This window comes from Dryobates pubescens, chromosome 8 (genome assembly GCF_014839835.1).
Source record: "Dryobates pubescens isolate bDryPub1 chromosome 8, bDryPub1.pri, whole genome shotgun sequence".
Lineage (NCBI taxonomy): Eukaryota > Metazoa > Chordata > Aves > Piciformes > Picidae > Dryobates > Dryobates pubescens.
The window spans coordinates 11,689,123-11,713,827 of NC_071619.1; the positions used below are offsets into that span (position 1 = coordinate 11,689,123).

The window sequence follows — 24,705 nt, forward strand, 5'->3', positions numbered from 1 at the left end:
GTAACTTCTTAGCCTGATGTGCAGGTCTGCACCACAGCTGGAGAAGTTGGTGATAGGACTTAGTTTGTATTGCATGGAGTAGAACAAAGCAAATCTAATCAGCTATCATTGTACTAGACGGTTATTCTCTTGTACCTTGTTTTAAATACATTTTCTCCTCTGGAAGCAAGTGCCCCAGAATGGGGGTGAAGGCACTTGTGTGTTCCCCCTCAACCTGCCAAGATTTACAGTGCTGAGTTCTCATGTTCTTTCTCTGTAAGAGTCAAGGCTGTTTCCCTCCTTCCTGCCATGTCAGGGCAAAAGGGAGCATGTATTTGCAGCCAGGCATAACTCCTGTGTACTTTATTCTGGGTCAAAATAACAATTGGAAAGGTGCATTGTAATGTAAGAATTGTTTTATTTATTGAAATGTCTGAGGCTATCTCAAACACTGACCACAGCACCTGGGAATTAGGCTTTGGGTCGTCTTTGAACACCTGTTACCCAGATGTCCTTTGGATGCTAACACTATGTACAGCACACATGCTTAGCGGGATTGCCCGCCGGCTCTGCTACACCACCCTGCAGCTGCTCGTGAGGGAGCGTGGTGGTTCTCTATGAATGCCCTGAAGGAGAGGACAATAAACTGTACCAGGCAATTGGTGTGAGCAGGAAGCTGTTGCCATGGATGTAGTCTGCTGTACCGTGTATGCCTCTGCTTGCCTGCTGACTGCTCTGCTTCTGCTGTGTTAACAGCCATGGTGGGCCTACAGTCCTGCTTGTGTGGGGATGTGCCACTGCTTGCCCTGTAGGTTTTTCTTACGCATTATTTGGTGCTTGCCTTTTTTTTGTTGTCTTTTTTTTTTTTTTCCTTTTAGTTTTCTGCAGTAACTGGCAGTAGCAGCAGAGCTGGAGTTGCTCAGTGGTGGTTCCTCCCTGTTCCCCTCCTGTCTGTTCATTGTCGCACATCCCCTTGGGGTCTTATAAATGCAGAGATGGGGTAAGAGCTGGAGGGCTGGGGCAGAGGCACAGCAAAGCTGGTGTGTTGCCCCAGCTGAGATGGGTGGCAGCAGCAGTATGCTGCCCCTATGGGACAGCCACATTCTGAGGGCTCACAGTGTACAGAGAGTGTAGGCAGGCAGGTGTGGTCAGTTCCCTGTGGAGGCCAGGCTGCTCCTTCACCTACTCCCATCAGAGCAGGCTGTGCTTTTTAAGTAAGAACCTGTCAGGTAGGAAAGAGCTGTCAATAGTCAGCTCCCTTCTGCTGGAAAATCAGTTGTGTTGCTAGTTTGCAGCATGTAGAGGGGAAGCAGCAAACCCCTCTTGTGCCCCCCAGCAGTGCCAGTAATCTCTCCCTGCCCCACTCCTGGCAGCCCCTCTGCTGCCCTCACAGAAGCAGCAAGTGCTCCATCCAGACAGAAAGGTGCTGTCTCCAATCTAGCATTTGTTCTATCTGCTTGACTGTTCCCTTGCACCCCGTCCAAACCATATTGCCTGGTGGTGCCCAGCATACTTAAATAAAGTCATTCATATACAACCTTCAAGCCTCCTGGCCTCCTCTTCCCACATTTGCATTTTTAAGGGGGTAACTTGTGTTCTCCTGCCCATACAGTATTGTTGCTGACCAGTCTGCAAGGAGACACTAGCTCTAGTGCAGGATTGCATTTCTGGCCTGGCTTTTGAGCTGAGGGAGGAGATTCTTGGGTTGAGCTGTGGCTTGCATTGATGGTGTCCAAAGCTGCTTTTCTCAGCAAGTGTTGTAGATTGTGTTTCTCAATGCAGACAGGTCAGGCAGCTGAGGCATAGAGAAGCTGTGAGCAAGGGCAGCCCTGGCTGAGCGAGGGGGATGGGAGTGATGCCCATGCCATTGTGAGAAAAGCATGTAAGAGGGATAAGTGGCTTTCCTCCCTGAAAAAGGCAGGTGATGCCCCAGCTCACTGATCCTCTGTCCCCTGCAGAAACTGGCCCAAGCCCCAGCACCTGGTTTTGCTGGAGGGGAGCAGTCTGCTTTTTCTCCCCTTATCAACCCAGTCAGCATGATCCACGTGCAAGGAAAAAAATAATCACTCAGCACTACAGAAAAGATAATCTCTCTTTAATTTATGAAATGAGGAATCATTCTCACATTTTGTTAGGATAACTTACTGATCTGCTAGAGAAGCTTGGTGGCAGGAATGTCTTGGTTCAAGACAGAAGGCAAGTGTCCTGAGGCAAGATGGCAGGCTGGTGGGCTGGGACCCTGCAGGGAACCTGACACTGAACAAACAGCATGGCCCTCAGTGTGTAGCAGCCTCCAAATGCTGCCTGTGCTGCCCCTCCTGCAGGCACAGGCAGGGCAGAGCTCTGCTTTGGCACAGCTGCCTGCACCCCAACACATTGCAGGGATTGAGATGTTCCTTCAGCTGAGGGATCCCCTTGATGACTACCTACTCCACCTGTCCCCAGACAGAACCAAGGAGACCATGCCACTTGCTCTCCTCAGGTCCATGGCTCAGCAGCCAGAGATCATCAAACCCTGGGGCACTCTTTCAAGTATGGAGGAGCTGAGGTGTTTGCCTCACCCACAGTGGTAAAATCTCAACCCTGTGACTGCCCAGCACTGTCAGACAGGCTCTGAAGATGAATCAAAGGCACAAAAGAGACAGCTGGTGTCTTCTCCAGGCTGCACTCACCCCCTGCAAGAGGGGATGGCACCAGACTGACTCACTGGGTCAAATGGGACAGCCTTGGGCAGGGAGGCACTTCCACCAGCTGAATTAGGGGCTGGTACCTTGACCTCTCCACAGCCCCAGCCAGCATGGGAGGGGGCTCACTGCACAGCTGTGTGACAGTACTGGTTGGACAGGGCTGTGGAGGGGAGAGAAGGAAGGAAGACAGGCAGCAGGATGCCAGCAGAAATGTTCCAGCTCAAGGCTTTGAGCCTAGTTCAGGCCCACTATCTTTTCCAGCCCAGCAACAACTCCCTCTGCAAGGCCACAAAGGAGGGAACCTCAGCACAGAACAAGCACTGCCAGCAGATTCTGGCTGTGCAGAGTATTGTCCTGGGAACAAGAAATGCCTAAGTGTAGATTTGGTCCAAAAACCTCAGCACTGTATGTGGGAATGGTTGTACTAGCTGCTGAGAAAAGCCTTCAGGCTCCTCTTATTCCTGCTCATGCAGCCCTGCACTGAGCCTGTCACTTGGTCCCTTGGGAGCCTCCCACTCTGCTCCCCAAAGCTGCAGGGCTCTAGCAGGGAAGGACTGATCTAGTGTGAGGGTCCTGCCCACGGCAAGGGGCTGGAACTAGATGATCCTTGAGGTCCCTTCCAACGCTAACAATTCTATGATTCTGACTCCCTGTGCTGCCCCCTCCTGCTCAGCCACAGAGGCTGCGGTTCCCCAGAGCCATGCCCAGGGCAGAGGCTCTCTCCAGCACACACCAAAGCAGCACCTCTCGGCTGGGATAAGCAGCCCTCTGCTCCCCAGGCCATGCTAGGGTAATGTGTTCTTGCTCCCGTGGCCAAGCATCTATCCCAGGTCCTTCACATGCTGAACTTCTGTGCCTTCCCCTGCAACCACCCCCTGGAATGAGTAAACATTTGTGTTACAGCATTTCACAGTTGAACCACAAACATCAGGGTTTTTCAGCCCACCATCCCTGCACTGAGCCTGCTGTCCTGCACCAGCCTGGAACCAGCAACACTCTGGGGGCTCAGGCATCCCTAGATCGTTTTGACCTCTGGTGCTTGGCCTTCTGTCAGGCTTTGGCGCTGGGCCTTCACCATCTGCAGACGCTTCCCGTGCAAGCTGAACTGAGACCAGCTGACAAGCTGCAGCAGTGCACACGTGATGGGTACAAAAACAAGGAGGTAAAAGCAGCCCTGGCGAAGAGTTGGCTCCAAGGCCGCATCAGACTCCAGCTTCGGCTGAGCACTCACCACATTGCTCAAGGGGCTGCGCTGGAAAATGTCGTAGCCTGGTGTCAAAGAAGAGTGTGTGAGACTGAGAGCAGTGGGGATGGACCCTCGTCCATTCTCTCCAAGTGACCGGCCTTGGAAATTCCACTGGAGGCCATGGGACTCACAGGTCTGCCCTCTCCCGCCCAGCTGCTGTCCCCAGGAGCATCCTTACCTGTATAGGCGCAGAGCAGCCAGGTGCCAATCAGAGGGGCGAAGGTCTGCCCTGGTTTGGTGACCAGAGCCACCATCCCGAACAGCAGCGCCGAGGCTGCCTGCTTCCTGCGATTCAGGACTAGATCTTCATCCACCAAGTCAGTCACGACCAGGTTGAGCAGCTTACAAGTTCCTTCTGTGAATACCCTGTTGCTGCAGAACAATAGGCAAAGAACCGAATAGGGGCATCAAAAGAGATGGGAGCAGGTGACAGAGAAAATGGAGAGGGTGAGAAAGGGTCCCCTCCACTTAAATCTCAGAAGCCCTGGTTACAGGAGGGGAATGCTACTGGGAATAAGCCTGGCATACCCTGCAGTGATGCCCTGGATCAGTCCTGATCACACAGACAGGCCTGGGGACAGCACATAGTGGCTCAGAGGCTAACAGGCAGCGGCAACACACCTGAGGGCTGTCACCCCAGGCAGGCTTCAGAGGGAGAGAGCAGCTCAGCACAGCAGTTGGAAGTGGCTGCTGCAGGCTGCCACCAGCCCTGCTGGGTCTCTGCTCTCCTGAGCACCGCTGCTCCCTCACTCTGCTGCAGGCACAGCCTGTGGGTTCTGCAGTGACTCATCTCATGGTCAGGTGCTGTCACAACTGGGAGCCACATGGCTTCTCTGTGACCCTGGCTACTGTTCCCTGCCTCCCACCCCTCTCTGTAAAACAGACATTTCCCTTCCCAGCTGACAGAGGGCAGGGGAAGTGAGTGCTGCCTGCCTACCTGGCAATGAAGATGCAGAGCAGATACACCTGATCAGGTCCTGCCAGGAGCATGACCACACTGAGAGCCAGCTTCAGGAAGAAGAGTCCTCGCACCACGGCGTAAACTCCATAGCGGCGGCAGAGGGACAGGAAGTAGAGGTTGTTGAGATGGGGGGCAATGTAGGAAACACCTGAGCAGAGAGGCACAAATAACTTGAGAGACTTTCAGTATCCACCCCTAAGATTCATACTGAGAGAGAGAACAAGGCTGGTTATTGATGGCAGGGCTGTGGGACAGAATAGCCCCCACATCCATACAGAAGGCTGCAGCAGATTCATTCAGTGGCTTTGCAGCCCAGCACACATTCTTCCTACAGAGAGACACTTCCTTCCATCAGCCTCACAGGCAGGAAGGAAGAAAAGCCTTATGCAATGCCACACACAGGCTGAGGCCCAGCCTGGAGCAGAAATGAGATGGACAGAACAGTATGACCAGACCTGGCCCTCATAGAGCCCTCCCAGGGTAACTAGGACTAGTGCCCACATATCTATGGCAGCTTGGAAACAGTCCACGTGCCACAGAGAGAAAGGGATTAATTTCAGGGTAGTATTCCCTGCTGCATCCTGGGGACTCTACATGCAGCCACCAATCCTCAGAGCAATACCTCCAAGGAGCCTAGGCCAGAGTCCAGCACATTGAGCTCATCACCATTAGAAAAGGCTCCAAGTTATTTCTGTGCCCCAGAAAGGAAGATTGCAGAGGTCCCAGGGGGAAACACATGGGATGTGTGCATGTGTTTAAAATATTAGAGTCCAGAGCCCAGAGTGTGAGCATACCTCTCCCCACATGAGGTCTGGGAAGAGCAAATCTAGACTCAGGCCATGTCCTAATCTGGCTGCTCCCTCCAGTCCCACCAGAGACTCACCAAGCAGGAAGGATCCAGTAGAGACAGAGATCTGGTCTGACAGCAGGTGTTCCAGGAACAGAGGGAAGAAGTTGCTGTTAAAGTGGCAGTGAAAAACCTGTGAAGGCAGCATGCAGATAAGCTGGTCAGCAGGAACAGCAGTAAAAGAGAACAGAAAAAAAGCTAACAGCCCTCTGGGCTCTGGTATCCTAGAAGGCCTGTGCCAATGACCATGCAGGGAGGTCCAGGAGTGCTTCAGCAGAGCTTGGCTATGGAGTTTAAGACCCTGTAAGGCTTTGAGACTGCACAGCTGCAATGCCACTGGCCATGCTGGGGTCAGTACTGCTTCCCAGCTGCCAAGGCATTGTTGGCAGGGCACCTGCTCAATGCACAGTGCTGCTGGGGCAGGCAGGGCAAGGAGGTGCAGTGACCACAACAAGGGTTTGAGGGAGACAGTGGTACGTCAGCAGAGAGGTAGCAGCTGTCAAGAGGACAAGGATGAGGCAGCAGCAAGGCTTGAACACAAAGACACAGAGCAGAGTCAAGAGCCTGCCTGAGGGGAACTGAGGGATCCCCAGGGAGACAGGAACCATGACTGCAGCATGCAAAGGCTGGCCAGGCTGCCAGCATTTGGTTGCAATTACTGAAGAAGATGAACAGAAATGGCAGAAGCCAGCTGGGAGGTGGATTCAGCTGGACAGTGAGAACAGTGATGTGAGCCTCAGGAGAGCAGAACGAAGGAGGAGGCAGTGCTGACAACCAAGGCTGCAAACTGCACTCCTGAACTTGTCCCCACCATGAGCCAGACCTTGTGCTTCTGCACCCCCAATGGGCTGCACAGAGCTCAGCCAGCCCCTGTAATCCAGCCTGTGCTGCAGAGGGAGGAAGGTGCACCCCACAGCTTGCTCAGGAAGCATCCTTGTGTCATAAGGAGAGCTACTCAATCAGTCAGTATGTGCAGGAGGCTCCGAGATCAAGTGGGTGCCAAAAGCACCTCTGCCCTTCCTGGGGAACTTGTATACTGCTGAATCACCATCTCAGACAGCCAGAGCCAGTGCTCATCCTCTGAATCACAACATGCTGCTGCTGTGCCTACCTGGATGAGGTTCATGCAGACAAACCAGAGGAAGTTGCGATGCCGGGAGAGCTGCTGGAGGTACTCTGCCAGGGTGATCCTCTTCTCCTGGGGGCCGGAGAGTTTCTCAATGTACAGCCTAAGGGCAGAAGAGAAAAGAGAATGCAACCATAAATCATACCAGCTTTCCCTGCATAGATGCAGAGCTGTCTCTTCTCAGCTCCCATCCCAGCCTTCCCTGGACCAAATGAAAACAGCAGAGTCTACAATGCTTGCTTACTGCTACCGAGAGCCACAGGCAACAGGTATCCCAAAGAATATTTGCCTTCCAAACCTAAAGCTCCTATTTCTGCCCATAAAAGCATTCTCCTAAGAGCCATTCCACTATGCATATGCTTGTCTTCCAGATCCCTGGGGTTAGCTCACCTGGCAGATCTCACTGGGATCCGTTGTGTTAGTACAGGATAGTGCTGGCAGCTCATAACAAGAGACAACAAGGGAGGCAGCCCAAGGAAAAGTGAGAGAGCTGAATGGGAAAACCAGCTGCATCACGGCCTACCAACAGCCCAGCCACTATCACTAAAATGAGCAGGGTAAGAGACATTCACTTGTCCAACAGGAAATGGGCACCAAGGTGCTCTCATGCTCAAGCAGGAATGCTTTCATGATAAGCTGCTTTTAACATTTTGGCACTCACAGGCCTCACTGGGTGCTCTATATATTAACTCATTTCACGTTCCAAACACTGGATGGCCATACAGCAGGGTCAAGGCTTTGCCTCCAATTGGGGCCAGGGGTGTCACGAGATACTTCTGTCCTATTTTCAGAGGGTATGAGAAGCCAGTGTGACAGAAGTGAGTCTGAAAACTGCATCAACAAACAAGAACCACAGAGAATTAACAAAAATTTGCCTTGTTCTGGACCTTCCCACACACTTAGATTGCTGCAGTGCACAGAAGGACTCCTCAGATCTATGCCAGGCCTTTGCTCCACCGCAAAGATCGGTGACACTTACTCTTTCAGGGTTGATTCTTGGTCCCACTTGCTTTTCCCATCGGCCTGAAAACGCTGGCGGAGCAGCCGCGTGGACAAGGTAAAACCAACGATGGAGCAGAGGGCCAGCACGACGCAAAATATGCGAAAGGAAAAGAAGTCCTCTTTGTTCCACACTGCATAGGACATGAAGACAGAGAGGGAGCCTATGGCACTGAAGAGGGAGCAGTAGAAGTTGAGGCTAGTCCTGTCTTTTGCTGAAACGGCCAGGTCTGCGAGCAAGGCGTTGTGATGGAGGTCAACCATGGTGAGGAAGCTGTCGTACATGCAGAGGCAAAGAAGAAACTGCAAACCGGGATGAGCCCAGGCCACCCAGAAAGCCAGGAAAGAGATGGCAAAGAGGGGCCCATTGTGGCTTAGTGCTCTGAGTCTCTTCAGAACTACTTCTGGGGAAGAAATTTCTGCTCCTGGCCTGCAAGAAAAGACAGAAACTTCAGATGCCTGGACAACCCCCCAGTGTGACCATGTATTCTCCCCCTCCAAGGAAGCTGTGTAAGTGCCATAAATACAGGTTTTGTTCAGGGAACAAGCATCCACATCAGATGCCCTCACTGAAAATGAGTTTAAGAAGGCCAAAAAGCACAAAGGGATTTTTTTTCTCCTCCACAGCAAGTCTCTCCCTGCTAGTGCTGCATTGTCTGCCCTGCACAATGCAAGTTATTTCAATGAGCCCTTAAAAAGTTTTCACTGGAGGAAGCCACACCACGATTGTCATTAAAAGCTTGATGTAAATACATGAGAAATGCTAATGGCCAACAGTGACCTATGATCCAGCTTGTTTGATCTTGTTTGAACAGCCCTTTCCCCACCTTGTGTCTCCCAAACCACATGCAGGAACTCTCCAACACCCTCCCCTAAGAGGCCTGAGGTTTTAGGTGCCCATATTTTAGGTTTTGTACCACTCATCGTTGTTAAGGGCCAGAGTCACACCTAGCCAGCAGGTACATTACTTCCTCCACACAGCTGGGTACTGAAATAACATGCAAAGAGCACTGAATTTCTAAGAAACCAGGAAAAGCCATTTGAGAGTTCCGTGCCCCAGTAACCATTCCCGTGTCATCACTTTAAAGCTGCCAATTTCACATCATCTTCCCCAGAGACTAAACAAACTGCCAGCCTCAGCTGGAGGTGGAACTTCACTTACTGCTGTGTGCTAAGGAACACCCGGTCACTCAGCCAGCCAAACAGAGGGTCATTGAGGCTGTTCCAGATCAGAAACACTGTCTATGGAAGAAAGCAAGACAATGAAACAAACCACAGGACAGGTCCTGCAAAGCCTGGCTTCTGTACCTGAAGCAAACAGTGCTGAAAAGGCACTTGGAACAACCACCAGGAGCCACTCCAGTGCACCCTCCCTGCCCCATCATCGCTGTGCAATTCCCTTATCTGGAGCAACTGCCAGATCAACACAGTGAGGCCAGTGGTTTTCCCTGGTTGTGAAACACTCTGATGTCCCCAGAGGAAAGGAAGTCTTATGAACAAAGTCTCTGGTTTTCTGTCCCAGCTTGTTCTCTGTTTATGTAAGTGGTGAAAACTGGGAAAGCCAAGTCAGCAGGCAGAAGGCTCCCTTGCTCCCTCTCCCAAGGGGAACTTTGCTATTGCAATTAAGACTCTTCACACTTCAAGCAAGGAGTGGGTTTTGGCTTCAGAATTCTTTACTTAAGAGGGCAGAAGCCTTGGGAAAAGACTAACCTCTCCTATCCAAAAGGATAGTTTATCAATCTTGTAAATAGAGACAAAGGTGTCCACGTAGTACAGGAGGAATACGTTGTGCAGAATGGAAACAAACAGAGACAGGGACCCATAGATCACCGCAGTGTGCAGATTGAAAAGACAAGCCAGGAGTCGCAGCCCCATCTCGGTGCAGTCAGCGTTCAGCTCCCTTGATCACCTCCATTTCACATGGGACGTCTTTTCCCAACACCAGCTACATCTTTGCTGGAGCTGATCCATTGTTGCTCCTGCAGGAGAGAAAAAAAAGACAACAACAAAACATAAATGAAACCAGGTTCAGTTTCTTAAATGAACTAAAACTTGAATTAAATTAATTGGCAAATCTCTGTCTGCAGAGATCAGAATTCATATTGCTTCGAGGAGGTGTTCCAAAGTGGATTGGAGGGGATTTGAGAGACTAAAAGCTGTCTGCTGCACTAAAGCTGTTTCACTAAGCTGAGGCCAGGCTGTGGGCTCTCCAGGGGACAACTGTCTCCTCCTGAGCAGGCTGCCCTGTCCTTTACCTTGTAATGTAATCCAGCAAGCAGCTGATAAGCTCTTTGCACCTCCTTAAAGGCAAGGTCACAGGAGGAATCAAGCTAGACAGCTGTAAACAAAGCAGCCCTCAGAAAACACACCTTGGCACTGACTCTTTTAAGTACTGGTGTAAATTTTTAGCCAAGTAAAAATGACCAAAATCGTTTAGCCAAGTGAAAATGACCAAAATCATGACGGCATCTCACACGTGCAGGCTGCTTTCCCCAGGCACTCGCAGCTGACTGCACCTGGGCTGGCTCAGGAAGGAGTTATTTATAGTAGGCAGCGTTTCAGCCTTGTGGCATGAAGAGACATGACCAGAACATGAGGGCATGCAGCAGACATGCTGCCATCATGCAGTAAAGGCAACCAGAAGTCACTTAGCAGCTGTCCAGATCATCATGGAGGGGCCTGAATTTTAGGGTGCCTGAAATAATGATGCTCTGGCTGCACAGCAACATACATGGGAATAAAGGAAGTGGAAACAGCGGCCCTATACCAGTACAGGTCACTGTGTGTTCACAAGGGGGCGAGGTGTCAGAGGAGGACTCCTCACACTGACACTGGTTGGAGTTCACAGCCAGGAGGTGGATCATCATCCTCACATGATGCCCTCTTGTGATTTTTCAGATTGATTTTTCAGAGCCCCCATCTCACACTCAAGTCACTACCAGAGGCAAAACACAAGACACCACTTCAGGGGCACTTGTGTATCTGGTGAGATGTTAAGGGTTCTCAAATCAGTGTAAGTCAGCTTCTCCAGCCTGTGTCATCATAAGAAGCCCTGTTCACAGCATATGCATGATGGGTGACAAAAAGGGCACTACCCTAACACTGTCAAAAGCAAGATAAAGGGCTGGAAGTTACTCCTGTTTCTGCCCTCCAGGGTCCTGCACTCACATGCTGTGGGGACTTAACAAAGCAAGATAAGAATGAGCACATCAGAAAAGGGAAACTATGCACCACCTCAGCCTTCAGGCTTGCAACATCAGCTGCAGCAAGTCCAAGCAGAAGATCAAAGGGAAGAATAAATGGCTGGGTATGAAATTTGATGAAACACCAGACCCATTCAGCATTTCCCAGAAGCCATGAGTCTGACCACTTCTAGGCAAGATCAGAAAACCAAAAATGACTGTCCACTTTGCCTAGCCCAAAGAATTCCTCAGAAGGAGCAGGAAGAGCATTTGTTCCAATCAATTACATCACTAGATTGAAACTGCACATCAGCCCCATTTCCAGCCAAAGTGCTAGACCTCAACTGGATCCAACTGCAGAGCCCTTGTGGAGCTGAGCCACCATTCTGCATCCTCGCCACGCCAAAACCCACAGCCAGATAAAAAGAAGACACTGCTTGGAGAATTCAGCCAGACAATGAACTTTTATAGGTGTAATTAAATCCAGACAAGCCTCAAGGGGAAGCTACATTTCATGTGGTCATGAATTCAAAAGGAATCAAGAATTTATGATGTGTCAAGACAAAGGTTAAGAAGAAAGGATAACTAAGCCAACTGACCTGCTGACGAGTCCTCTGTCTCTCACCAAGAACCTTCTGTGGAGGATTGGCTTAAGGGCAGATGAAGGTACAAGAGCGCTGGGCACTCTCATGAATGGGATGAAGAGCAAGGGGATAGCATTGTTTTGCACTCTGTGAAACCTCAGTGTTTACAGATCTTGACCACCACCACACATCTAACTTTACTACAAACTTCCTAAGACACAGAGATGAAGGAGATCAAAGAAAGGCAACTAAAGTAATCAAGGAAGGGACCAAGGCGCTTGTCTACTGAGGAAAGACTAAACAGCTGGGATTCCAGGCAGAGAGGAAAGGCTGAAGAAAGATGCAATCAAGGTCTGCCGAGTTCCTCGTGCAGTGGATAAGGTGAAGGTGCAACTGTTGCACACCAGGACACAGGAACTGGGAGAACTCATTGTAACTAGCAGGAAACCCGTCTAGAGCACATGGAAACACTTCTTCACCTGTCAGGTAGCAAATACTTGTCACATTCAAAGGATTAGGCAATTAATGGCAAACAGCTGCACACAAATAGCTACTAAAGGCAACAGGCAGGGAGATTCTCTCTAACACCCCTAATCCCAGAGCTGTGCATGCTCAAGGTGGACAAACAGAAGGGCCACCACCAGTGGCCAGGCACACGCTCTCCCTCTAAGGGGCATTTCCTGCTGCTGCTGCGGGGCAGAATGTGGGGTCAGACAGACCAGCAGCCTGACCACTAGGGCAATTCTTAACCTGGAGCGACTTTGCTACCCAAAACTTGTTTAAAAGCAAAGCCCACTCAAGGCTTGGTCCTTTGACCTGCCTTTAACACTGTACCCATCCAATCGATGCTCCACTAAGGCCATGTTGCACAAAGTGCAGCTGCTGAAGTTTCCAGAGACACCTCATTTTGTAATTCATATGCTACAGCACTATTTAAAGAAGGTGACATTCCACTTCCTCTCCTCCTCCCTCCGTCACTCCCTCACAGATGTGCAACCCTTCCAGCCAGCTGACATTTGTAAGTGATTTCACTTTGCTGGGATAGTTGTTAGGCCATGTTATACATGGGCTTCTCCCCCCCTCCCCATCTGCAAATGTGCAGATTAAAGGAAACAAATCATAGCTGCTCACAAAAAGTAGGTTTTTGCTTCTGTATCCAAAGCCCTGTGTTATTTAAGCTCGCCACACTGGTATTTTCATAACCTTTTCCTTGGTACAGCAAATTACTCGTGGAGTATGTCAGGACTTTGTACCATTAAGCTTTAAGTAGTAAAGGGAAAAGGAGCTGCAGGAGGGAAGAGCTATCATTCCTTGAGGCTGAACTTCTAAAGCACACTCATGCAGCCATAAGCTCGTAAATTAGAAAGCAACTAGCCTTTACTTGAGAAGCTTCCACCCACGCATCTGACATCTGGCACTGCTCCTGCCAGTGACATTTGCAGATCTTATCTTTGTTTGAGAAGGATGTTTGAATGCTGGCTACCAGGAAGGCTCTGCTTTTGTTTGAGAGTGCTGGCGCTGAGCGGCTGGAAGCACACCGCAGTTTGGGGCTTGCACATCTGCTCCAGCTTCCTCGCCAGCTCACAGCTGGATTCGTGAGTCATTGCGTCCCACGGCAATTCGGCAACCCTTTGGCCTTACAGCAAGGCTGAGCTCCAGCCTTCTGCAGCTGAAGCTGCTTGTAACTGCGTTGGCAGCAGCGCCACAGACGTGAATCTTGGCCTGAGCAGGTCTTTTAAGCAGGGCCAGACGATTCCTATGTGCTGAAGCTGTCACTCAGGAACCTGAAATAGTCATCTGCAGATCTGACCACAGTAACCTGATGACCCTCCTGTTCATTCTCCACTTTGTAGGTAATGCAGGCTGGAATACCCCAAACACAACTTTGGGCTATGTCTGTGCCTGCTCCAGCTGTCACTACGCTGCCTCTGCTGCATATTCTAGATTTTGGGTGGCTTACTAGCTGAACCAGAGGGCCAGACAAACATGCTAGCTCCGTGTCTCTGCATCTGCAACACAATAAATCCACCAGATGGATAAGCCACTCAAGGACGGACCATATTTCTAGACATTTGTCACAGCCAGTGAGGTCTGGGCTGCTGCAAGTCCAGCCCCATTCACAGTCAGGGATGGAGCTGCACCCATGAAAGAGCTGCTGCCTTGTGACCCATCACAGCATAATGCCTGGTGCTGGGCACATCAGTTTCTCCCAGACCTAGTAAATGACATTCTCAACTAGCAGAAAGAGTCATGAATGTCTTCACCCTGTCCTGTGTCAGGGACAAATCTGTTTTGTGAGCACAGACCAGGTTCTGTGCACGGCACCATAGGAGTCCCTCTAAAGCACAGACACCCCAGAGACTACTCACCCCATGGAGCTGCTTAGATTCTGGCAGGGCTCTGTTCATTACCAAGGGAAATCCCTCCATGGAACTATTTCACTGAGTGGAAGGCTCTCCAGGAAAACAACTACCTAGGCACACATTCCACAAAATTTAGGCTCCTCTGACCAAGCTCTGATTCTGTGCACCCTGTCAGAGGTGACTACATCTCCAGGACTCTCATTTCTTTCCACTGTACTACTTCTGGAACCCTAACACCACATTTCCTCACATCATCCACTTGCTAACAGAGTCTCTCAATGGAACACCACACACAGTCCCACATGAAGCACTAGCCAAATCCCCAGCAGCAAACTCACAGCAGCCTGGTATCTGAACACTAAAGCAATGAAGCCTTTGAAAACCTGACACCACCTGGGTCAGGCAATGAAACATGTCACTCTGAAGAGGCCACAAGGGCGTTTCCCAGTACGATTTACCAACAGTCCCAGATGCCTCCATACCATGAGAGGTTTGGAACACCTTCCTTGTTACAGGCAATCACGTGCTTCCGCCACTCCGGCAGAGCTCATACACACAAACAGAACTGCAGCACAGATGACAATTAACATCTTGAACCAGCTGGTGGTTTCTGTGAAGCTGTGCTCCAGCAGAGCAATCTTGTTACATCAGATCTCATTCCCTAATAAGATTAGGCCTAATGAGATTACAAGGTTCGTTAATAGAGGTAACTGGGTAGGTCTCATAGTCTTGGAGTCTGGTAAGGTATTTAACTTAACAGCACCCTGCATCCCTTTGTAAACAATGCATTGTTTTACAGTGCAAGGAAAATGTATTACAGAAAGAACTCGCTCCTGACGACGTTGCTATGAGCATAAAGCAAATTCCATAGCAGACTTCTGCAGCACTGGTATGGGGATCAGTGCCAGGTAACTCTGGCCTCAAATTACAGATTTGGGAGTAAATATGAAACCCTTACTGAAAACAACTCCCAAGAGTGGAATTCATGGAAGCTAGGAAGAGCCTGTTCTTGTCAAGGCTTAACAGGAAGCACCAGGTGAGAAATCTTTTTACTGCTCTGCCCAAGAAGCAGCAACTGGGAGTTTCTGCTACACTAGCTCCATCTTCTCACCAGGGAGACTTCATCTGTGTGGCCTTTCAAAGGCACAGTCACCTCTCTAACACCCTGACACACTCCACTTGAACTGAAGGAAGCCCAGCTGCCAAGGCCACCAGAAATCTCTGCAGAATTTAGGCCTGAAAAACACAGCACTAGGTCACCAGTTAACACAGCCTATGTCTCACAGGCAGCAAAGGAACACAGAGAGACAGGTGATGCTGGCAAAGTGAGGTCAGAGAAGGGGATGGTATTTGTTTTGCCACCGAGAAGCCAAGCCCAAAGCAGTGCTGCCACCCTCATCACCCCATCCAGAGCTTCCCCACACTGAGGGAAGAACTTATCCCCGTTAGAAAAAGGGGCAGCGGGGCTGGGCATGGCCATCATTTCGCGGCAGGCTCCCACTGAGGCTCGGTGGCAGCTGAGGCCCCGTTTGGGGTTGTGCTGTCAGGTGATGATAGGTGCGGCAGGGACGTGGCAGCCAGATCGCCACTCTATACCTCTAGGGAAGGGGGATTCCCACCACCGCCTGCCTCACGGCAGGGGATGGGGCAATGGCAAGGCTGCCTCTTCATGCTAGGATCCTGCGAGGCGGTGGGAGCCAGGATGCGTCCCCAGAGCAGAAGACAGACGGACTGAGGCTCCTACCCACGGGTAGTGACAGCAAGGAGGAATGGAGGGCGGGCATCCCCGGGGCCCGCCGAGGACCGTCCAGAGTAACGGAGGGAGGCACAGTCCAGGGCTCGACTGATGCAAGGAGGGATGGAACACCCCCACCCCACACAGGTGGCCCTAATATGTCGTGTGCGTGAGGGGGGATGGGGCCATACCCACCCGGACTGCCCCCACTGCACTGAGGTGAATCTCCCTCAAGCCGCCCGAGCGGCTCCGCTACACGCGGGGAAATAAACCCAGACCGGCTTTGGGGTAGAGGAGGTACCGCGCCGCACCTCTCCCCGCAGCCATCCCCTCAGCGCCTCCTACCTGTGTCCGCTGCCGCCGCCGCCACTCCACCGCCCGGCCGCACGTCCACGCATGCGCGCATGGCGACCGCCTGCCGCCGCCCCACGATCGCCTCCGGCCCAACGCCATCTTTCTTCCTGGCAAGCGAACCTGCCCGCTCACGGTCGCCATCTTGTTTGAGGTCATCTCGCTGTGAAGCGGCCGGGGTAGAGCAAACCCATGGAACACTGCAGGCTTGGGGCAGAGCGGCTGGGGGCCCGGCGGAAAAACACCTAGCGGTGTTGGCCTACAGCAGCGTGGTCAAGAAGGCCAACAACATCCTGGAGTGTATCATAATAGTGTGGTCAGCAAGAGAAGGGATCTGGCCTCTGTTTTTGATTCGGTGAGGCCACACCCTGCATACTGCAGTTTTCATCGTATCACAGAATTGTTTCAGTTGGAAAAGACCTCTAAGATCAGCAAATCCAACTGGCAACCAAAGACCACCATGGCCATTAAACCATGTCCTGAAGTGCCGTATCCACACATTTCTTGACCACCCCCAGGGACAATGGCACCTCCCTGAGCAACCTATTCCAATGCCTGACCACTCTTTTGGCAAAGAATCTTTTCCTAATATCCAATCTAACCCCCCAGTGGCCCAATTTCAGGCAATTTCCTCTTGTGCTATCACCTGATACCAGGGAGACTGACACTGCCACCCCCCCCACCGTGTTTCAGGTAGTTGCAGAGAGCAATGAATGTTCCACTCATCCTCCTCCAGACTAAACAACCCCAGTGTCCCCAGCCACTCCTCATAAGACTTGTTCCCTACACCCTTGACCAGCTTTGTCGCCCCTCTCTGGACACGCTCGGGCCATGCAACGTCCGTCTTGCAGCGGCCTGCTCATTCCCCGCCGCGTTCGCTTTTGCCCCGCAGCCGGGGAGGGCTCCCTGGGGCCTTTCCAGCGGAGCCGGCTGGCCGCGAGCCGATGCGTCGCCATGGAAACGACGCGAGGCAAGGAGCGTGGCTGCTCAGGGGGCAGGTAGCCTTCCCCGTAACCCACCCAGTGCCCTTCTGGGCTCTGATCGTAGCTTCCTTTCATAAAAGCAACTCCTGTTTTCGGTGTACACATCACCTTCCACCTCTCACCACAACAGCTGCTCCCATCCGCCTCTTCACAGATTTCACCACGGAGAGCTGAGGCAGAAGCCGATTGCTATGTTCAGAAAAAGCACCGTTTCAGCCTATCATTTCCCAGTGGTTTTGTGCATCAGGCTTGCTAACAGCTTCCTAAAGAGGTCATTTTTATAAATTCCTAGAAGCCAAGCAGTGAATGGTAGTCGACAGATTTTGTAATTAAAGAGCAATTTGTAGGTATTTGGCTTCAGCTATTGAGATCACCTGCAGCAGAGCAAGGCATTAAGCATCCTTTAGGAGTGTGCTCTGCTGCAGCAGTTGTGCTGAGCAATGATGAGCTGACCTTGCAGACAGAGTCACCCTTTCTAAACCTGGGGGTGGGGGGGGTTGTGTCTGTGAAGGCCTGTGTGATGCTGCAGGTGCTTACAATAAGGCAGTGCTGATGGGAGCCATTTGTGTGGCTTCTCACTTAATTACAACCTCCCGAATGAGCAGTGGGTACAAATACCAGCCTTGCTGCTTGTAGCCAAGCACGAACAAAAAGTTTTTGGGGGGCGAAATAAAGAAAGGTTCATTTCTGAAGTATTCGGTGGGGCTCTTTCTGACATTATTTAGTCTGTTGCTTTAAAATTTACAGATGGTTGTGTATTGTTAATAGTGTTTTGCTGCTTCGGGAAAGAGCCTGAAGTTTTGGTGAGTACTTTTGAGGTATTTCTATGCTGGCTTCATGCACTGAGTTTAGCTATTCCTTTACCTGTGTAACTCTAGTCTTGCCATGCCTGAGTTTATATGCTGAAGTTGTTGTTTGGGGGGCAGTTGGGGTTTGCTGGTTTGGTTGATTGGGTTTTTTTGTTCCTGCAGCTTCTGTCACTAGGTAAGATGTGTTTTGTGTTTGCTTTTGTGGACTTTTTCTATTGGCTAGGTTTAAGGCTCCCTGTCTGAGCATGTAATATAATTGCTCTAGGAATGAGTTTCCTGTTGCTTTCCTAAGCTATAAGGGCATGTTCAGACAGGTATTGTAGCCCTGGTTACTATAGGAAGCCTTCTGCAAGATGTGATGTGGTATCTTGGTGCATCTCCTGGCTCTGTATGTGTCATTAAGGTATGTCAGTAAAAAAAAATACTACAGAAAGCAAGCTGCCTTCTTAAGATTGTGTATCCTACTGTTCCTTGATCCTCAGTTAAGCAAAGGCATCACCTTGGCTGGTTTGTCTCATGCTGTGAGTATATGCACACCAAACAAATGTCTGTCTCTGTTTTCTGCAGTTATGACTAAAGATAGGTCTATGTTTCATTGTTTTACCAGATACAATGAATGGCAAAACAGTACTAGCTGAAGTGTTTGTGGTAGTAACTTACAACTGAGCTGTTCTGTGTTTTGCTTGGCTTTTGGAAAACAAAATAGCTTAAATCCTTCTCAAGGTGATGCCTTTTTTTCACTGCAGCACAGCTGCTGTTGCATCTAGTAGATGCAAATTCACATGTAGTAGCATAACTCTAGGGTATTGATTCATACCAGCACTCTAGGCTGTAACTCCCCTAGCATCTCCTGCTTGTAAAAGGCACTAATGTGACTTGTAATTGTTGTGCAAGGACAGGCTTTAAACGTTTTAGTATGAGGGGGGCAAAAAACCGAATGTGAAAGGACTTTGTTGGGTGATTATGTTCCTGGAAATATAGGATTGCCTTTTGATTAATTCAGTGTTACTTGTGAGCAAATTCTGTACTGTTTAAAGACCAGAAGGTAGCTGGATTTTTGTTTTGTTTAGATTAAAACCAAACAAATTGTATTGCAGAGCTGTAGATCAGCAGACACTGTAGCTGTTTGCCTTGGGAAGTACAGAATTCCCATGGGGAATTTTAGCTCAGATGTTTGAACTTAAGCTAAAGCGTTGCTGCTGTAACAGAAGGCATCTCCCTATGCTAAAGGGGTACCCCGAAGGATAATCTGTTTTCTGCCCTGTCCCACAGTTTGAGGTGTTGAACCCATAGATAGATCTTGAACAAGTGCATTAAGAAGTTATGCCATACTCACTTCCAAGCCTATATGCAGGATGCACAGGAATGGGATCTGAATGTGTTTAAAAGACAAGTAGTTAAAATGTAAACAGTGTGCTGCAATATTGAACACTAAAGAGGAAATCTGCTGTGGGCATAAAGTCCCTTGGGAGAGACGGGCTCTGTAACTAGCTAAGGCCTTTGCAGGACACCAGGAGACTCTTCCAAGCACCGTTCAAGGACTAAGATTTGTAATCAAGCAGCTGTGAGACAGCAATGCTGTGAAAGCACAAAACCAGCGTGCGACACACATTGCTCTGCTATGCAAGCTCTCCGTCTGCAAGATAAGAAAGTGCTTGTAGGTAACTGGAGCTAGGCAGAGGGACCAAAGCTTTGTTTTGGAATGTGTGGAGTAAGTAATGTATAATCAGGAGGAGCCAGATAATTGCAAGGATGTCTGAGGCAGTTTTTGCAGGGGAGAACCTTGCAAGGCCATCTGCGCCCTATCAGTTACACCATGTAAGGCTGGGATTGCCTAGGTAACAATATCAGAAATGCCAGACTTGATTATGGGTGTAGCAAAACTGAGACCAATGAGGGAGTAGTAATTAGGGGTGGATTGTCTGTTTGGGAGGAGACTGAAGAAAGAGAGGCATACGCATGGCAGAAGTGGATCCTGAAGTAAGAGAATAAGGCCTAAATGAGATGAAAGAATGAAGGTAGGATCATCAGATTGCAAGAGTGCAGGTATCTGTGAATGTTAGTGAAGCCTGAGGACTCAGACCTATTGGGATGTGGTGCTGGGGTGATGCCCTTGGAGAACCTGCTGGATTCTCCATCAGGTCTGCCTTGGAAAGAATTGATGTGGGAGGGCAGAAGAAAGAGGGGCAGACTTGCAACCTAGTACTAAGGGGTGTGGGAGGGAACGGTTCCACATTTGTCACTCAATAGCAGTTGTGTGTGGTGGTTCATAAGACTTAATTAGTAGCTTCATAGTTGTGTGCAAAATTATGTCAATAACCCTGAGTTACTTGTGCTGTGTTAATGAAGCAACTGGTCATTCAGTTGACCTGTTGGTGTGATTGATGAGTTAGTCTCCTGAGTTGGTTTTCTCAAGGCAGTGATTTGAAGAGGAGCAGCTGGACAGAAATGACAACTGAGGACTTGTCCAGGATCTCCTAATTTGGAAGCCTGAGCTGACTGATACTGAGATTTATTCTTTTTTCTTTGAAGAAAAGAGGGTGTGGATCCAGTTGATGGGTATCAAATGAATTCTTGAGTGAGAAGAGGAGCAGATCTGTTGCTCAGACTGTGTTTGGACATGAAAGGAATCATTGGGTCTGTGAACGCTGTGAAGTGCAGATTAAAATATGCTTGGTTAAAGGAAAGAAGTATTGTCTAGATACAGAGCTGTGTTTGGAAGAGGGTTTAGATAAGGAAAAAGGTGGTGACTTTTGGTGGGGCTGACTGGAAGCTTGAGATTTGGGGCGCAGAGAGTTGAATCTTGGGTGAAGACCTCTGATGCAAAGGGTGTCTGCACTGGTTACTGGGAAGGTGAGATTGGTGACTGTAGCTCTAATAATACAGAAGTCAGGCTGTGCAAAAAGGAGGAGGTGTCAAGAAGTGAGAAAGTTTGGAGTATGTCCAGAATCTAGTCCTTGGTGTACCCAGTGAGAGGCTGAAGGGGTGACTGTATCAGGGTTGTCCTGGCAGCAAGCATGAGTGGTTTCTAAAGCCTTGCTGTGATACAGTGTCCCTGTGGCAGCACTCACCATGTTTTATTCTTGGCTGTGCAGCTGTTTCAGATGGACTGTTATCCAGCAGCTGCAGTGAGAGTGGGAGTAGCTGCTCCACATCCTCTGTCAGCAGTGAGTTGCATTTTGGCTGCTATTTGAGCAGAGCTATGCGAGGGATGGTTTTTAGCTCATCAAAGTCAGGACTTGCTCTGTGATGACTAGGGATTTTCTTGGTGTTTTGACCTCTTACAGAGCCTGGGGCTTTGCACACCCTTCAGAAAGAAATACCAGACCCTTACTATGTTTCGGTGCGTTCTGGGAATGCTGCTTGGCATAACTGAAACAGATCCGCTCCCTCCTCAGAGGGCCTGTGCAAGGGGTGACTGGCTGTGAGACTTAACTGCTGTTTCTGCAATTACCAGTGCCAGCTGGAGCTCTCTTTCTTCCTAGTGTACTAGTAAAAGCAAAGCTCAGATGGAGCAGGGTGAGAGAGGACTGGGGTCTTCTGGTTTCAAAAGTTAGCTCTTCTGCCTTGGCTGAGCTGAAGGGCTTGTTCATGCTCCAAGAGCTGTGAGCGGTTCTGAGCCCAGCTGCCAGAGGGGAGCATCAAGTGCAGTATGCTTTGCATGAATGCCCTCTTGGCAGGGTGGCAGTTTGCCACCCTGCCCCCAGAGAGGAAGTTGGTGGGTCTGAGGTCTTTTAGTCTGTCCAAAAGAAGCTTTGCTAACAGCTGTGCTCATTGTATCTTTTCAGTTGGCTCAGGCAGCTGTAAGAATTAGGGACAGTGAAATAGTTCCCAGTGGAAAGGCTGCACCTGCGGTGTGGGGGGGAGCAGAGTCACATGTCCAGCATTGCTGGGAGAGTGGTGTGGGGAAAGAAAGAGGATGAGGCTGCTTGCAGACTTTCCTTCAGTGCCAGTTGTATCACTCAGTGTGCTAGGGGAGCAAAGATGCTTCTTCCTGGTGGAGGAGCCAGACAGACGAGTGGTTTTTGTACTCTACAGAATCTGCATACTGATGATGTGTTGCTCAGAGCTGCTCCAGGCCTCTAAGTTGTGCTCACAGAGCTGAACTTTTGTTAGCTTCAGAGATGAGTGGGTGAAGGAACTGGTCCAGGCTGGAAATCTGGACTGCTCATCCTGCTGCCACCTCTCAGCTGCTGATCCTGTCCAGCTCTGCATGCTAGGGTTAAGCAGGGGGACCCAAACCCATCCCCATCTGTTTGCTGCCCTGTACTGCTGTGGTCTTTGATTCCACTGAAATAACTGCTTTATTTACCTTTTAGTTAAAACATGCAAAACTGTCTGGATTGGTGAATTTCTTTCTACTAAACTCTACTTTGAATGTCTCTCAAACCCTTTCCACCTTGTAGCTTTACTGCTCTTTGGAGAGACATTAAACTTTCATTCTTCTCTGCAAAGCCTTTTGTCTTGTGGGCTGTTTTCCTTATCTGTTATCTTCCTTTGCATGTTACCACTAGACAACACAGGACAGCATGGCAAACAGCATCTCCTCTGAGAAGCAGAGGCTGTGTTCCTCCTGCTTCACTAAACTTTTCATCTAGAAACATCTGAGAGGATCAGTGCAAGGAGACACTGCTGTGCAGTACCATCTCTGCCTGCAGGAAGCAGGTTATTGCTGTGTGCACTGATGGCTTTGCAGAAAATCACATGCAGAAACTCTTGACTGTAGTGGCACTTGGTGCACAAGTCCGAAGCAGAGAGCTCCTCCTAAGCTGTGCCACCTGAGCGTGGGAGCTGGTAGGCTGCTGCACTTGTTGCCTGAGATGCCACAGAGCTGCAGTGTGGGAGCAGGAGGGCACAGATATGGTCCCACTTTATCTCAGCCCACAGCATATTTATCTTTTCTGTATGCTCTGAGAACTTGTCTTCCAAAAACCCCTTGTCTCAGGTTGTGGTGGGCTTTGTCTAGTGAATGGAAGGCGAGACCTGTTCCCTGCAGCTCTGGTTTGTACTGCTGTTAACTGGCTGCTGCCTTGTGGCACCTTTTTGTATTGGGCATCATGTAGTAACCTCTTAAAGTATTTAACACTCCTTGGAGTAATTTGTTGGGATAGTGTGGGATTGCTTTTGTCTTTGAGTGTAGCAAAAACTCATGATGCTGTTTTACCTTGGGGGCAGGAGGGCAAGCCCAAAAGTACTTACATGATCAAGCAGCACTGCTGTAGCAGCCTGTGTGGCTGCTGGGCACGTCTGGCTGAGCAAGAGCATCCCATTTAGGAAGGCAGCCAAATCCTTCTGTCCTAAGGACTGGTATTGGTGGTGGAGGATCAGAGCTATTGTGTCATGTTGCATGGCTTTCTATGCTGTGCTCTCACCTCCTCAAGAAGTACTTGGGAGTCTTCTCCTGGATATCACTTTCTTATATCTAACAGAACAAGCTTATGTTGGCAACAGAGAGGATGGAGGCGGCAAGGAAAAATAAGAAACCTCCTAATATATGGGAGAGGGTCATGACAAACCCTAGATTTGAGTAAGCTTTCTTGTTGTTGCTTGTGTATTTCTGTGCTTCTCTGGGGTTTGAGAGTGGTGTTTGTTGTTTTGGCTTACTCTTTTTCTTGTTTGGTTGGTTTGTGTTTGTTTGCTTTTCTTTTTTAACCTCTCACTTCTAGGACAGTCCTAGAAGTTTTGGGTTGGTGGGGGGTTGCTTGGTGTGGGGTTTTTGTTTGTGTGTGTTGTCCCTCACCAAGGGAGCTGCTTGCCAAAGCTTTGTTAAATGGCAACAGTTTTGCAGAGTCTGCTCAAAACAAGGACACTGGCGGGGGGGGGAAGGAATCACAACTTCTTCATCCTTTTGGTTAGGGGAAAACACTGGTTTTGCAGCATTGACCCCTCTACCCTTGGGAGTTGCTACAGAGCAATGGTGATAGATCTGTGGGGTTTGTGTGATGGGGAGAAGAGGGCAGGAAGAAAGCTGGAAAGAAGAGTCTTAAAGCTTAGGTGCTGGAAGACTGGAGAGGAAAAGGTAACTCAATGGGCTGTCCTTGTTTTCTTCATTTGGGAGCTGATCACAGGGGAATGGCACGAGCCAAGAAGAGTCTTGGTCAAGATTCAGAGTTAAATAAATGTCCATGTCCTCTCCTGCAGCCTGAATATTCCTACAGTTCTGTTGGCTTTCAGTATGCTCCCTTGAAGTATCTAAGTCTGTTCAAACTGCCAGCCTGGCCTGAGCACACAGCTGACTCTTGCTTCAGGAGGACAGAAGACTAGGTGACACTCTTGACTGTTGGTCTTGGTGAAGTCAGTCTCTCCAGACACGTGAGACCCTTGTTTGAAGTTTCACATGTGGAATACTGCGGCACACCTTGTGTGTTGGTCTCTGCTCACTTTAATCTCTCTCCTAGAGAATGCATGGTCTGGCATGGACTTGAATACTTCACATTTTCCTCCATTTCCTGCTCCTGATGGGGGTTTTTGTGCTCCATGACTACCTAAATGGAAAGCTCCCCAAATTCAAAGCTAGCTTGGCAGTAAATATCTACCACCCTGAGACAGGTCCAGCAAAACTGTGCTGGCTAGGAAGTAATTTCTACTTCTTTAGGTACTAGAAGAGCCCCAGCAGCCTTGGGCATTTCTGTATTAACCTAGTGGCTGATTCATCACCTGTAGTAACTGTGCAATAGAGTGGTGAAACCATCTCTGTCCTTGAACTATCATCAAGTGTGCTCTGGTTTTATATTGCAAACATTGCTCCATAGCAACTCTGTCTGGGCTGGTTGGTGCTGAAGCATGCTTTGTGTGGCAGCTGGAGTATTTTGGGAGCTGTGGTGTTGGTCTTCTCAACCTGCACCAAGACATG

The 24,705-nt window shown here is 49.6% G+C and overlaps 1 protein-coding gene across 1 annotated transcript; it reads right to left on the reverse strand.

Moving 5' to 3' along the window:
- Window positions 1–2,073: 2,073 nt before the first annotated feature.
- Window positions 2,074–16,075, reverse strand: MFSD13A (major facilitator superfamily domain containing 13A). Its single transcript, XM_009908125.2, has 9 exons — window positions 16,055–16,075; window positions 9,556–9,824; window positions 9,008–9,087; window positions 7,826–8,275; window positions 6,832–6,949; window positions 5,757–5,853; window positions 4,850–5,021; window positions 4,091–4,284; window positions 2,074–3,935 (listed from the first exon to the last, which is right to left on the reverse strand). Exons 2-9 carry the CDS (start codon window positions 9,718–9,720, stop codon window positions 3,682–3,684), a joined length of 1,530 nt encoding a protein of 509 aa, XP_009906427.2. The 5' UTR covers window positions 9,721–9,824; window positions 16,055–16,075; the 3' UTR covers window positions 2,074–3,681.
- Window positions 16,076–24,705: the final 8,630 nt, after the last annotated feature.

Excerpts from the sequence above, each read along its gene's own strand:
- MFSD13A (XM_009908125.2), bottom strand. The coding sequence starts at position 9,720 with ATGGGGCTGCGACTCCTGGCTTGTCTTTTCAATCTGCACACTGCGGTG. Across the intron at positions 9,088-9,555 it reads TATCCTTTTGGATAGGAGAG|ACAGTGTTTCTGATCTGGAA; the intron begins GTTAGTCTTTTC and ends TTTCTTCCATAG. Across the intron at positions 5,854-6,831 it reads TCTGCATGAACCTCATCCAG|GTTTTTCACTGCCACTTTAA; the intron begins GTAGGCACAGCA and ends CTGCCTTCACAG.